General features: G+C 44.5%; 1 protein-coding gene across 3 annotated transcripts in view; it reads left to right on the top strand.

The window, feature by feature from the left end:
• Positions 1 to 13900, top strand: part of CBL (Cbl proto-oncogene) — a 53468-nt gene extending 39568 nt beyond the window's left edge. For all 3 annotated transcript variants that reach the window (XM_077839667.1, XM_077839665.1, XM_077839666.1), the window contains 7 exons: positions 826 to 957; positions 1809 to 2186; positions 2976 to 3070; positions 3827 to 3982; positions 4491 to 4594; positions 5970 to 6152; positions 9032 to 13900. In XM_077839667.1, the coding sequence (XP_077695793.1) occupies positions 826 to 957; positions 1809 to 2186; positions 2976 to 3070; positions 3827 to 3982; positions 4491 to 4594; positions 5970 to 6152; positions 9032 to 9312 (1329 nt within the window). In that variant the 3' untranslated portion in view covers positions 9313 to 13900. The remainder of the gene's footprint in view (positions 1 to 825; positions 958 to 1808; positions 2187 to 2975; positions 3071 to 3826; positions 3983 to 4490; positions 4595 to 5969; positions 6153 to 9031) is intronic.
• Positions 13901 to 14946: the final 1046 nt, after the last annotated feature.

The raw sequence follows: 14946 nt of genomic DNA, 5'->3' as shown, positions 1-14946 counted from the left end.
CATTGATTCATCCCTGTTATAAATTCTTTTGTAGTCAGCAGTTGAAGTTCCAGGCCACCGTCTTGGAGATGAGTGCTATGCAGCTTGGCATTTCTTGGGGTCAGGATACAGTTCCCTTGACATGACCTGACTTCCATTGTGGTTTGCAGTAGGCAAGTGCTCTGGATGTGCCAGCACCAGATACTTACAAATACTGTCAAGCTGTTCAAAGTTACCATGCTCTAGCCTGTATCATAAAGCAACTCTTATAAAGATAAGGAAAAAAGGAGTGACTGTTCTGATTTGTCAGGTGGTGAAACAGTTATCCAAGGACAAGAAGGAAGGTTTTGACACTGCTCCTGGTGCACGCTAATGATTGCTGTAAGTGCCGTGCCGTCCCGTCATGGCAAAGGGACAACTTGCACACCTCTATAATATAACTCTGCTCACTGTGCTCTGCCATTAATGTAGTGGAGCATGCCCTCTGATGGTGAAAAGAAAATATGCCTACTGCAAATCCAGTACCAGTATTAAAGAATAGTTGGTCCAACCAAACAATTTATCAGCACTTTAGAGCGAGGTTTTTAGGTATGTGCTCATGTGGCTGAGTGCCAGAGTTGGGCCTGTTGGTGATTCACAAGGTTGGTTTCAGGCAAATGCTGCAGTGCTATGAAACAAACATGACCTCGTATTGCATGCTCGGTGTTAATGTAGTAATTTCATTACAAGCTGCAGCAAGGTAAGGTGAGGTGCAGAACTTGAAGGCAAGAGGGGTGTGGTGCTTTAGATAGGATGTCTTCTCTACAGTTTGGCTCTTTGTTCATTTTCTTTATTTTCTCTTTCCAGGTTGAGCGCCCTCCTTCTCCATTCTCAGTGGCTCCACAAGCCCCACTTCCCCCAGTACCCCCACGACTCGATCTTCTGCAGCAACGCGTGTCCATCCCTTCTGGAGCTTCCAGCCCTGGGACCACTTCCAAGGTGAAGTCTTCTTTTCACCCTCCTCCAAGGTCCTTTATTGAATGCAGAGGAGATATGGGAAAAGTGTTGGACTGTCCTTACTCTCTCTTCAGACTCTACCTTTTCTTCCTTCTTCTCCACAAGTCATTTCAGACCAGCTCTTTTCTTCCATCCAAGGAGGGCCCACAGTTCCCCCAGAAAGCAGTTTGTCCTTCTTGGTCTTCAACCAGTACGCCTCTGACTACTCCATGTGGAGCTGCATTTATGGAACTGTGTTTGTTCCAGCTACTAGCCTAGCTGGGTGAAGTTGGTTCTTATATTCCCTTTCCAGGTTTTCCCCCAAGCATTTCTTTTTCCAGAGAGAAAACTAGGGAAGGGGAAGGGCGTTAGAAGGAAGAGATGGTCATATTTCCTTTATGACCAGTAGAAGGAGGAAGCACAGTATTGGTAGCATTGGGCATGTTAGTGGTTGTTGGTTTTTTTTGGAGTGGGTGGGAGAGGCTGTGGGTTGGTGCTGAAAGCTCAGGTGGGAAAATAACCAATCTTATTAATCAGTATTTGATAAAAATTGACTTGTGAATTCAATCTGTACAAGAAGTTCGATGAAATAGTGAGAATTCTGGTAGGGATCCTTTATGGTGCCATTGTGGGCAGCAAGAAAGCAAACCTGGGACTTAGTATGTATTCCTAGCCATAAATGGTTAAATGTTGTATCTAAAGGTCTATGGAGGATATAGCTGGGAGTTATTTCACATTCTACGGCTGCTCTAGAGTTAATTTTGTGTAAGAAGCGTCCTAACTGGGATAAGTGCAGTGGGCTGGACTTCCTGCTTGTTAAGCTGTGGTTTTAAATGTCTGATGTTGTCTTACAGGCTGCTCCTGGTCCCCTCCATAAAGATAAACCTTTGCCGGTACCTCCAACGCTCAGAGATCTCCCACCACCGCCCCCACCAGACAGGCCATATTCCATTGGGGCAGAGAGTCGACCTCAGAGACGTCCTTTACCCTGTACACCAGGAGACTGTCCTTCCAGAGACAAATTACCCCTCGTACCTTCCAGCCGTCAGGGGGAGCCCTGGCCATTGCGGCCAATTCCAAAAGCGCCGTCTGTAGCTCTCAGTCCTAGTGACCCTTGGGCAGGAAGAGAGTTGACGAACCGGCACTCGCTCCCATTCTCACTACCATCTCAGATGGATTCCAGACCTGATGCTCCTAGGCATGGGAGTACACTCAGCTTAGACACCACAGTGGTAAGTCACTTGATGTGGTGGCACCCTGCTTTCTAGTGGTGCAGGCCTGCTTCCTGTGAGCGGGAGAGACGGGGAATGCTGCTTGTATAAGACTTCTCTGAAGTGATGATAAAGCTGAACTGTCATTTTTGTTCACATTTTTCATACACATTATAAGTGCTGGATCAAGAGCTGTGAGCAATAAAATCCTCCCATGGGATGTCATTGCCCTGACATTATGCATCACACCCAGCCCAGAGTGGTCTGTAGGAGGGGAGGCTTCAGTCCTTTGGCTTCTCTTTTGAGATGGCCAGGAAGGTGGTCAGGTAGTGCTGGTTGTGGTGGGCTTTTTTGGGATGTGGTTTCCTTGTCCACTGACAGCTGGACTAAGAGCCCAGCTCATTTTAAATGGTTGCGATCAGTTGGCAGCAATTTACAGTCACTGTTGACTTTGGGTCTGTGTTGCGTGTGGGACTGATACCCCCCCCCACCATCTGTAACACATTGCGATGCAGTATATTTCAGTCGAGAAGAAATGCTTCCCAGAACATGTTACTTTCTTTCATTCTTTAACCCTTATCTGTTGCTTCCTCCAACTCCAAGTTTCTTCAGAGTTTGAAAGCCAGTGTACTTTTTAGATATCAACAAATTCTTTTGCAGGTACAAGGTTTCTTGAAATGGATGATTCAGAATGTCAAAGAAGCTCTCCTTTCTCAGACAAGAGTTGGTGCTTTGGGTGATGAGACATTGATGTCTGTTTGAATCTGCTGACAGAAGTGCTATTTCTAACCTATGGTTTCTTCTTTGCAGAACTTGAACAGTGGCCCCCCAACAGGCTCAGAATATGAGCACCCCAAAATAAAACCCTCTTCATCTGCCAATGCTATCTACTCTCTAGCGGTCAGGTGTGTTACTTTTGAATGAAGGCTCTTTTCTTGTAGTAGAGATAATCAGTTTCAGGATTGCTGTAGATGTAGAGAGGGCAGAAATGTACTTCTGGATCTCTATTTACATCTCAGTACTCTTTGGTAGCAGGGTTAGAATCTGACATTATATAGATGGCCTGAGTTTAGGATTCAAGCGCTGGATTGTTAAGAACATACAAACAAGGAAAAGTAAATCTCTCAGCAAGTATCCTTAGTATTAGATCTACAACTGGTAATTTCGAGTGTTACTGGAATGGTAATTACCCAGAATTGTTGCAGTCTCAGACAACGTGGTGTGCAGTGTCCTGTGCCTTAGACGCAGCAGTACATATGGTATGAGGGAGTGTATATGTTGAAATGAGGTTGAAATGTGAGATCCTCCAGTGGCTAGGATTTCTCTATGGCACTGTTACCACGCACCTTGGACAAGACTTTTGCTTATTATTTCACCGTCAAATCAGGTCTCACAATTACATAGCTCGGAATTCCAATAAGCCAGGTTGTTGCTTCAGTCAGAATCAGTTTGAAAAGCCTGGCTCGAAGCTTTGACTTTCAGTGCTTGAGAGCTGATGGTTGCCATTTTGTTGTTGTTTGGATTAGCTGCTTTTCAAACTGATTTAGTTGTTTGGCTTAACCATGGTTTGTTTTTATTTGCATTAACTGTTTTTCAAACTGATTGCGGTGGTGTTTGGATGAACTGGTTTTCACATGCTCTTGATCCTCTTCCTTCTGCAGACCACTGCCCGTGCCAAAACTGCAACAGGGGGAGCAGTCTGAAAGCGATGAGGACACTGAATACATGTCACCATCCTCTCTGCCTCTGGTGCCTCCTGCTTCTGCCCAACAAAAAACAGAGATCAAGCTGCCTTTGGAAATGACTCACGGTTTACGGTGAGATTATAGTTGTCTGCTGCATTTACAACCCCACCTATCCAAGGAGGCTTGTTCATTTATTCTGGCTGAGGTTTTGGTCCCGTGGTTTATCTGCTGCCTGGTTCCCTCTGGTATTGACCAGATCTAGATTAGAGTAGTGGGGTAAATGAAATGTGAACATTGCTCTGGTCTGAGTCCTTTTATAGTGGATGCAGTTCACCCCTGCCCCCAGGCCATTTTTGTTGTTGTTCCTTTGACATCAGCAGACATAGAAATGTGACATTCCATGTACAGCTTTGTTCCCTCACTTTCCAGGTATACCAGTTACATTTTGATCTGTTATGTTGCAATGGAGACAATGTCAGAATGTGTATGAGAGCAAATATTCTCTGAAAGAAAGTAGGTAGCAGAGCTGTGCTTCATATCACAGTATGCATCTGAGAGGAATCTACGTAACAGATTGTAGGTGAGGAGGAAACTATTGTTGCATATCTTAAGGGAACACTTTTTTCCACTTTTCATTCAGAGAGTTGGAGTGTGATCAGCCAAATAATGTCTGTATGTATGAAGCTATGTACAACATTCAGTCCCAGGCAACATCCGCTGACTTGGAGACCACCAACACTTCTGGTGAGTGGGCATCAATGCATGTTATAAAGCACCCGTGAGAGAAATTGGGTAGGAGTGAATTGATAAGATTCCCAATTTAAATAGCATTTAAGCTATCATTTAACAGAGGTGTCACTTGGTGTTCAAGGTAAATAGTTTGTCATATGTGTAAGTGTTCAATTGGCATTGCCTACAGACTGCAAACTGGGATGTCAGTAAAGAGAACCTAATTTAACATGGCTTTAAGACTCATCGGTTGTTTAAAAGAAATCATCGTTATAAAGGTTTTTGTATGAAGTGGTAGTTGCTGTAGGTAGCTGGAATGGAAAATGTCAGCCCAGACTTGTCATCTTTCTGTTTCCAGCTGTTCCCATTAATTCTCCTCATTATTATTGGTAATTTTTACTGAATTTATGAAATTCGTCCCTGTGTGTGTATCTGACACATTCCTTTTCTAGTGTGATCCATTTCAAGTTGCTGATTCTCAATGGAGTAGGCAAAGGCCTGTGCACCAATGTGGCAGTTGTGATTAGTGGAGATATCACACGGCAGGTCTCTAGGGCAAATTTTTTGGGGTGCCAGCATTCTCACTGATGTCCCAAGGATTTTTCTGTCATTGGAGATCAAGGTGAACCCAAATCTTGACCCTTTTGGGGACTGATGCAAGACCTGTCTCTTCTCACAGCCCGTGCTCCACATTAACACAGCTTCAAAATGACTTGGCTATTGCTTCTTGGAAGGGAATAGCCAAGAATGAGCATGCTCCAGATAGTACATATATTGATGGAGGGATGGCGTGTTTGTGTCCTTTTCCTGGCAGAATGATGAATTCCATTTTGTATTTTATGCCCTGGATACTACTGTGATTGATACATTAGAAGATAGATAGTTAACTTTACTAGAAAGGTAAAGAACAACCCACAGCTGCACACGCAGACCTGCCCGCAGAAGGCTGTTTGGCGGGACACAAAGTGTACAGTGTCTCTCGTGCCCCCTTTTGCTTTCTGCCTAGTTGAATGTCAACTGCAGAAACTCAGGGAGCACTCAGCCAAGGTGGATTTGATCTTAAAGGCATCTGCATTGCTCCGCAAGCATAGTGTAAAGTTTAAAATTAAGCAGGAAAACTGAAGAGTTTGTGTGTTTGTGAGACACCTGGGTTTTTTAAAAAATGTACCATGTGAGGCAGGGGTAGGTATTTACAACTTTTCCACTGTGATACTTTTTACTCACTGCTTCCTGGAAAGAACTTCTTCTGGACTCGGGTTTCAACAAGAGACCCTTAGCTATCTGCTCTGTGAAGGCATGTGGACTGATGTGAATGGAATATATAGCCTGTCTTAAGAAAGGGAAGGCTCTGTTCAAGCACTTGGAGCTAATTGTTTGTGTATTTTTCTAGATGAGGGGGATATGGCTGCAGCCAGTGCTAGCAATGGCCCAGAAGAGTCTGAGAATGAGGAAGATGGATATGATATCCCCAAACCACCTTTACCAATTGCCACAGCTCGTCGCACACTGTCTGATATCTCCAATGCCACTTCTGCCTTCAGCCGAATGTCTCTGGATTGTGATCCCATCACAGGTGAACACCCTTACCTCCTGATTTTGCAGCAGTATGTGGTAATTTGGTACACATCTTTGAAGCGTCTCTGTCACTAACTTGTTATTGCCTTTATGTTAGAGAAGAATCAGTTCTGTATTCCAGAGGTACTCCAGTCCTGAAGGGTTAGGGTTGATTTAGATCTTAACATGTGCTGCACTAGCCATTTAAACCATTTGGTGTTTGGATTAGCAGTTGGCAAAACCCTCCATATTCACCTGGTCATCAAGAATACTCCTCTGTGGAAATTAGGTTTACCTGTAGCACTCACTGGCAGGGGAAGTAAGACACAGACTATAGCTGGACTTAAAACTGAGCTTTCTGATGTTATTGCCCCTAAAGACATTGGTAACTCTGCAGGCAAAGGTAGTAAGAAAGACCAATCTTTGATCTTCTGCATCCGATGAAGTGAGCTGTAGCTTACGAAAGCTTATGCTCAAATAAATTTGTTAGTCTCTAAGGTGCCACAAGTCCTCCTTTTCTTTGTGCTAGGTCAGACTCTTGGGTATCATTCTTTGCCAGCAGATGGAGATAGTGTTCTGAAACTGTTTGGTGATGTCTACTCTGTAGAGAGAAGGGACTTGCTAGTTGTTTCTGTCTCCAGGCTGTAGAAAATAGTGCTGTCCTGGCTCACACAGACTTGGTAAGAGAAAATCAAGGCTCACTCTGTGCAAAAATCTTGTTTGAGCCTGGGACTTCTATTCTGCAACTGTCCAGTCACATCTGTTGGAGGCACTGACCACCTTGGGGTTATTAGTCTTGCATCTTGTGGGGCTACTCTAGTGAGGAGTTCAGCATGCCTGATTTCCCCCCAGGAATCAAAGGCTACCCCCAGAGGAAGAGGATGTGATAGCTGTGGCAAGGGGCTCAGAGGGAGAAGTAGGAAACAGTGCTTCCTGCTCCCAAGTCCTCTAACTTAGCAGAGACTCTAAGCAAAGAGCAGCTCAAAGTAACACCTTGCCTCTCAGATGCTGCTGGCAACACCCTTCAGAGGGTGTCTTCCTTGCCTTGATCAGTGTCTTCCAGATCTTTGCCTGGAAGTTTCAGATTCCAGCTTTCCTTCCTGCAGAGCCTCCAAGAACTTTCCCCTGAGTCTGCTCTTCAGACTTCCAGCTTCCACTTCCTCAGGATGCTCTCCTCCAGCCCTGGGAAAAGCAGCAGGACTTTAATAGGTTCGCCACACATGCCCTTCCCGGCATCTCCTCTCAATGCCCCACAGCGTTCATAGAATACCATGGGTGGGATAAAAGAGGAGCAGAATCTGCCATCTTTCTGTTTCCAGCTGTGCCACACTGTGTCACCATATGGTTAAGGGTCTTCCTGTCTCTGTGCCTCAGTTTCCCTATCTGTAAAGTGGGGATAATGATACTGTCCTTCCTTTGTAAAGTGCCTTGAGATCTACAGATGAAAAATGCTTTAGGGGAGGGCTAATTATTATGATTTTGGGGAGTTTTCATTGCTGTCTGAATCATGGGGTATTGGCTCTTGTTAGAGGCTGGCTACTAGGTGGGATGGACCATTATGGATGACTCTGCTCCGTAAAACATAGCTTTCTATACACTTGTAACAAGGCTCCGTACTCATGGCTACTGTTCTAGCATGACCTGCTGTCTCTGAAACATGATCCAGCTTATGGTGAACTACCTATTTCTAAGGCAAATTGTGGAGGGAGTTCCTGTTTGCAATTGTACAAAAGGCTTTTTGTTTGTTTTTAAGCTGCTTGTTTTTCCTGGAAGATTAGTGAGTTGAACTGCATGTTGATGGATGGGGCAGCTTCAGTGAATTGGTTGCCTGTTGTGCTTTTGATACGTTTTTCAGAGAGCCTGCATCATGGTGACTGCTTCCTTCCTGACACCAGTGCTTCACGGCGGGCTCCTTTTAAACTAGATTGTTTGGGAGTTCTTACTCTAAGGGCTTGTACACTTTTTGCAGAAGTTTACCTATTGGAAAATGCCATCTTCAGGCACCTGAGGGGTTACCCCGAAAGGCAAATCAAACTTTTTCTTAAGATGTTCAACATTCATGTTGAAAAGTTTTCAGTGATTTGAAAAGTAGGACAAAATGTTTTCTTCAGCTGTCAAAGGTTAAAATGAGAAGACAACGGTAAGGAACATCGGATAGCAAACAGTGATATCTGAAGGGGCAGTGTTCCTAGACACTGGGCAGATTTTCACTGGCAAATCAGTGACTGATGTTTTTGTTACCTTTTCACAAGAGGATACAACATGTGGCCCTTGGGAAGGTAGGCGCTGGAATAATTCATGGTGAGGACAGGCTGAAGAGGCTGAGTTTGCTGATCTGCTGTAGCAGGGTTACTGTTGCTAGGTAGGGTACCCTTCCACTGGACCTGTTGCAGAGGGAGTGGGGGATGTGGCAGAGAAGTGCAAAAGCAGGAACAGACCTGGCCCTGAGACCAGAATGGCCAGGTCTCATTAGAAAAGAGCAGAGCCTGATAAATTAGGTAATAAGTGAGTGGTTAACCAGGGGGGTTTCCCAAGCCTTAGACACATACTGGGATGTGTGGTGAGATCTTTTGCATATTCCTTATACTTGCATTGTTTTTCCAGACCTCTTTCTTACTGTCGTTTTGCTGTCTGAGGTCTGCTCACACGCTTACCCAAATAGCTCCCATTTGCTTCGTCTTGTTTCTATAAGCAAAACCAGTCGGGTTTACTAATTATTTACTAAACCTCTGTAACCATTTTTGTGCACCAGGGAAGAGGAGATGAGATAAACTGAAGTTGCAAGGACGGGCTGGCTGGGAAAAGTGGCTTGTGGGGTTCTACAGTGTTCTAAAGCTGCTTGTTCACGCAACAAGCACTTGTCTTCTTCCCAAATAACCCAGGTGTTTCTCCCTCTAGGTTCTTCCGATGGCTCTCAAGTTCCAGAAAGGCCGCCGAAGCCCTTGCCGCGGAGGATAAACTCTGAACGGAAAGCCGGGAGTTGTCAGCAGGGTGGTGCTGTCACCAACACCAGCACATCGCCCCAACTTTCCAGTGAGATTGAGAACCTTATGAGCCAGGGATACTCATATCAGGACATTCAGAAAGCGCTGGTCATTGCCCATAACAATGTCGAAATGGCCAAGAATATTCTCCGGGAATTTGTCTCCATTTCCTCCCCTGCACACGTGGCCACATAGCACATCACCTCCCTGCCTACAACTTCTGTGGACCAACGGCCTGGGCAGCCCATAGCCCAGCTGCAACCGCAAGGAGGAAGGGGTTCCTTGAGAGACATTGTGCTCAATTCAGCCCTGCCTCTTAAGAGAATCAGTTATCAGGTTTCTGTGGTTCCAGATTTCAAAGCAATGGAGTGAAACGGAGCGGATAGATGTTTATACAGTGTGTGTCTTGGCATCGTTTTGGAGTCCTTCACCCCCGCCTCTTGTTTGGGAGTACAGATTTGTTTCAAAGGGCATTGGTAGAAATAGGTATCATGACAAGTGATCCCAGAGCTGATGCTCTGGGGGTGGGCAAGTGTTTTGTGCTGTGAATTCTAACTGAATGCTCGGAAAATGTCTCCAGGTTGATGTGGTGTGTCCTGTGGTTCGTGGTACTAGATTGGGACCTGTTCACTGCTGTGTGTTTGGCTCAGGATTTTTAGAGCAGTCTGTAGGTGGCCCTCTGCTGGGAATACATAGGAGATCTAGGAAGAGATGATTAGATTGCTTCCGTTTACTGTGGCATTTCTCCTGTACTCATAATTATTGCTCACAATTTAAGTCCTCCCCTTTAGCTGGGATACAAGTGTGACTGGCAGCAGTCAGGTATTTTTAACTCCTTAGTGCTGGGAGGTGGATTTCTCTCACCATGTATCGCATTGCTGGCACTGGAATGCAGGGAGTTAGATATGTTGAACTTAGCGGGGTGGGGGGAGAGTCTTTTGGGGAGGGTAGGCATGGAGAACTGGCTGCTGCTTACCTTTTTAGCCCAGAGCATCTTGTTCTTCAGTGCTTCAACTTGCTTACAGCTGTGTTGGACTTGAGTAGCTACCACTGGATACTCCCATGCACACTTTCTATAGGAATGTTGCATCTGGTAAATATGATGATTTATTTATCTTAATTGCATGGTGGCTATAGCACACTAGTGGCCTTCACACACATTCCATCCTCTCCTTTAGAGAGCGCTTGTGGGAGCCACTCACCTGTGTGCCAGGTTTTGTGGAGTAGGTAGGTGCAACCGATGTATCTCATCAGTATCGTATCTGCTTTGTAGCAAAAATGCAACAAAATTCTCTGAGGCTGTCTGTCACAATAATATGGGGCTTGCTTCCCCTTCGTTACACCAGGGAATTGTCAGAGCTTGTGTCAGACAGGAGATCAGAGGAAATTGTATAGTTATGAAGCAATCAAACTGGACTTTAAAAGTTGGTGTTCAACTATTATTTTGGAAAAACCTGACTTGCTAGTATCCTGTTTACTCAGTCCCTTTCAATTTGGGTGTCTTTGGTGTTCGCGAAGTGACTGATTCTTTCAGAGAGGAATTAAATCAAAGAGAGATTCAGAGACCATAGTCTGACAAATGAACAAAATGCGCATGTATTCAGTGCACATTAACTTTTCAGATTGTGCCCGGAATTATTTGGCTCGCTCTTGAATGTCAGTAGTATGAATGAACAGCAGTAGTGACTAAATGACTATTTATGGCTTGAAATATCTTTAGGGGTGCGAGACTGTTTGATGTAATTCATCCCTTTTACAGAATCTGGTAATCCGATCAGGAGCCTGAAATCGACAGAGGGAATTTAACAAGAGTAATAGCAAATATTACAGAAGGGAACAAAGTACTAGATTCTCATTTTATGTGGAACATAATGATTATCTCTGAATCTCCACCCTTATTGTTGTATGTGCAGTGGGATCCAGGTGACATAAATGCATGAACTGTCTGCTCTTTTCTCCTTTCCTCCCTTCTTTGGTAAAGAAAATATCGTCTGGAATGCTAGGGAGAGCAACTCTCTGTGCGGTACAGTCACTGCCCATCAGCATGGCTGCTGTTTCAGCGCCAGAGGTATAATTTGCAAACACAGCTTGATGCTGTGGTTTGTGTTCGTGCAAGGTGGGAGATGCTTACTGTTCACTGTAATAGTGCAAAGTCAAGCCATGTGACTTCAGCGTGAGTTGCATGTGCATCGCTGAGGGCAGAGTCCAGCCCTAGTGAAGTTTTGAGCTGTAAAGGGAAGGGTGATTGTCTGCCCTCCATGGAATATACCTTAATCTGCTGTTCCTCTGCCCGTGCACGTGACAGACGGCAACTAACAGGTCATGTCTTGTTGTTTTTGTGTGAAATGCTGTGACAATAATACATAGCAGGCCGTGGTCAGCATGTCTTTCAGACCTTGTTGGTTGCAGGTTTAGTGCAGGAACAGCTGAGGTTGGTACAAGGGCAGCTCTGTTCTCTTATTACATCTGCATGATGCAGTGGTAGTTCTGATACTGACCAAGCAATTTCTGGAGTATCTGAATCATTTCGTGGTCTGTGCTTGTCCAAAATGTGCTTCAGAAGCAAATAGTGACCCTTCTGACGTGAAGACTACTCTTTTCTACCCTTTCTTGGTATCTGTCTCTAAAGCTGCCACTAACTCCTGGTTGGTTTTGCAGCCACTTCGCTTATAACTTTCTCTGCATGGTTAGCCCGGGTGTTTCAATATGCACTGTGGCTGCATTTTCAGCAGGGTTAGTGCTTCTGCCGTTGCTGCACGGCAATTAAATTTAACCAGCTAAAAAGCCTGAACTGTTGTCCTGCTGTGCAGAGAGCCTGTTGTTCAAAGCAGCAGTCTCCTAGTCCTTGTGGACAGTCCATTTTCACAGGCTTGTCCTGTTGCTAATTAGATCATGCCTAGCAAAGCTTTGACAGACCTCTTTTCAGGGTTCGGCCATGGAGGTTCATTGCCTGTGGACATCATTCCAGGATTAGAGATTTGAAGGCAATCCTTGTGGCGTGGATCTCTGATGTTATTTTTATGCATGTGTCCTTTCTGCCCACTGTTTGTGTCTTAAACTTATCTGAGAAACTTAAGTGGCTTTTTCTCCTTGAACACGTGAATGTTTGTAACAGTCTGCGAGTGTTGCCGAAGCATAGCCGAGCCAACAGCGCTTCCTGAGGTGGTTCTCTGTGGAGTAAAGTGAAGCACTTTGTGGTGTATTTTCCTTGCTGCTTTTCTTTTGCAGAGGTAACCTTATGATTGCCCCATCCCACCCCTGTGTCTTTATTCCAGAATGTCAACGTTTTATTTTACTTTAAAAGAAAGAAATGGAAGAAAGAAGGAAAAAAAAAAAAGCCAAATGTCTAGTGCCTTTAAGAGAATGCTGCGTCTCCAGGCTGGATCTGAGTATCCTCTTGTGAAAACTTAGAGCCTCAACTAGACTAGCCTTATCGATGCCTGTGAGTGCAACTGCTTTGAAGGGGATGGAAGTGGGGGGTGGGCGGGAGGAGAGAGAGAGAGATCGGGGAGAGTCGCTTCAAAGATGACCCTGTGTTTTGTAGCATTTCAACTGTGGAGGTTTCTTACCTTATCCTTGTTACTAACGGTGACTTGTCTGGATTGGTGCTGTAATAAGCTTGGTGTGAAGACAGTAGAATTGTAATACAGGATTCTTTTTGCTTTTAACAAAACCAATTAGAGTTCTGGTCATAAAAATGCTGTTTGTCCCCCACCTCTCACCCCAGGAAACAGAGTAAGCAACGTACAGTCCAGTGAGAGAGGAGTAATAAAATGCAGTGGGACCAGATTGTATTTCACCAAGTGACAATCAGCAGGTAGCTGTGACTGCAGATCTGTGCATCCCATTCCAAGTTTCCAGCCCCTCAAGTGCGTTAACCACCCTTCCAACTGTATGGGAATCTACAAGACAACCAATTCCCACAGGAGGGAGGTAACAGCCATGCTGTTACTCCTGTAGGTGGAGAAATCTGCCTGCTGACCTGCACTTGTCTTGTTCCTCTCTGCAAGAGCTGCAGATTTAAGCATTAAGCAGTTAGTGCCTCTCTGCTGGTTTGCAGTGGCTTCTGCTTTCTTTGTAAGCTTTCCCCATGTGTCCCTAGCTGCTACCCAAATCCCAGGGCAGCTGGATAGGTTGGGGAACAGCACATTGCTTTATGCACTAAGACCCTGTACATCTTTCCAGCTAATCTAGGGGCAGCGTAACTGCTGTACATGTGCATTTTATCTGACTAAGGACAAAAATGCAATTCTTGTGGCTTTTTTTAATGTGCCCCAGTTTAAAATCAGAGCAGGAAACAAGAAAATTATTATTTTTTAAATTCCTAATATAAATCTTTTTTTGAAATTCATGGTGGGGGAGGAAGAGTAGCTTTATTTCTCTTGAATAATGAATACCAATTTATATAATATCAGTGTTAAAATGTTGAGATTTTCACAAAATATTTTAAGTATAATAGTGTCATTAATATAAAAAAAATTTATATTAGCAGTATTTAATCCTTTGAGACCTGTAAAGAATAAGAAAAACAGAAGGTAAATATTCTTACAGAGAGTAGCTGAGCTTTAAGGTTCATTTGATTTAAAGTCCTCGTTTTGTTTTGCAAATACATTGTTAATGTTTAGAAGTTATACTAATGTTATTTATTAATTTTTTTCATTCTTGTATGCAGCCCACTAAAGAGCTTTTTTGTTTTGAATTTCATGCACCTGTGTCAGTTAAAAAAAAATACAAAACAAAACAAAGTTTTATTTTTAAATAAATTTCCTTTGTTGTAGCATATCAGTGAGGTGGTCTTACTGTGATTCATGGACAGTACTGCTCTTGAAACTGTCACAAGCCTATTCAATGTAACAGGGATGCACATTAAACGCTGAGAACTGCTGACTGGGTGTTCTTACCACCAAAGGAACTGATAAAAGGTACCTTATTACGGTTATTTGGTACATCCTAATACAAACTGGTATTAGGGTGGACAGCTCAGGGCTGGTCTACACTAGAAAAGATATACCAGTATAACTGTCTGTGACAGGTGGGATTTTTCCCCCACTGGCATAGTTATACCAGTACAAACCCTAGTGTGGATGAAATTATACTGGTATATGGTGTATTTTGCTTCCTGAACTGGAGTACGGTATAAACACTTATCCCAGTATAGCTGCGTCCACACTAGGGGTTTTTGCAGTGTCAGTCATACCAGTGTAGTTAAAGCAGCAAAACTCTAGTGGAGACAAGCCTTGAGACGCTGCAAGTTTGTCTTAAACTGCACAGCCCTACTGAATGAGGATTCCTCCTCATTCACAGAGCTTTGGTCTTCTGCTAACACATGGGTTGTCAACACTGCCCCTTCTGAGCAAAGGTGGGAAATATAGGAAAAAGGGCCTGTCACCAGCTGCTGGCATTCTAGGAAAGCATGTGCTCCTTAAGCAATGCAAACTGGTATCTGACAGGCCTCATTCTTATAAGAAACTAATGAGAAATGTCTCTCTTGAGTTGTGGGGGGGTACTCTTGACCTCTTATGAGAGAGGACTGTCAATAGATCTTTCCTGAAACACTTGCGTCTGCTTCCTCTCTGGCAGCAGCACAGCTATGGAGTTGTTAAGTGAGGGGTGGGCGAACGACGGGCTGCATCTGGCCTGTCAGACCTTTTAATCCGACCCTCAAGTTCGTGCCGGAGAGCAGGGTCAGAGGCTTGCCCCGCCTTGGTGCTCCAGCTGGGGAGTGGGGTAAGGGTCTTGCTCCGCTTGGCGCGGCTCCTGGAAGCAGGAGCATGGTGGGCATGTCCACCACTCCGGCTCCTATGCATAGGGACAGCCAGCGGGCTCCAT

This window comes from Eretmochelys imbricata, chromosome 22, assembly GCF_965152235.1.
Source record: "Eretmochelys imbricata isolate rEreImb1 chromosome 22, rEreImb1.hap1, whole genome shotgun sequence".
NCBI classification, from domain to species: domain Eukaryota; kingdom Metazoa; phylum Chordata; order Testudines; family Cheloniidae; genus Eretmochelys; species Eretmochelys imbricata.
The sequence above is the reverse complement of the archived record's forward strand: the minus strand, read 5'-3'. Positions and strand labels throughout refer to the sequence as shown.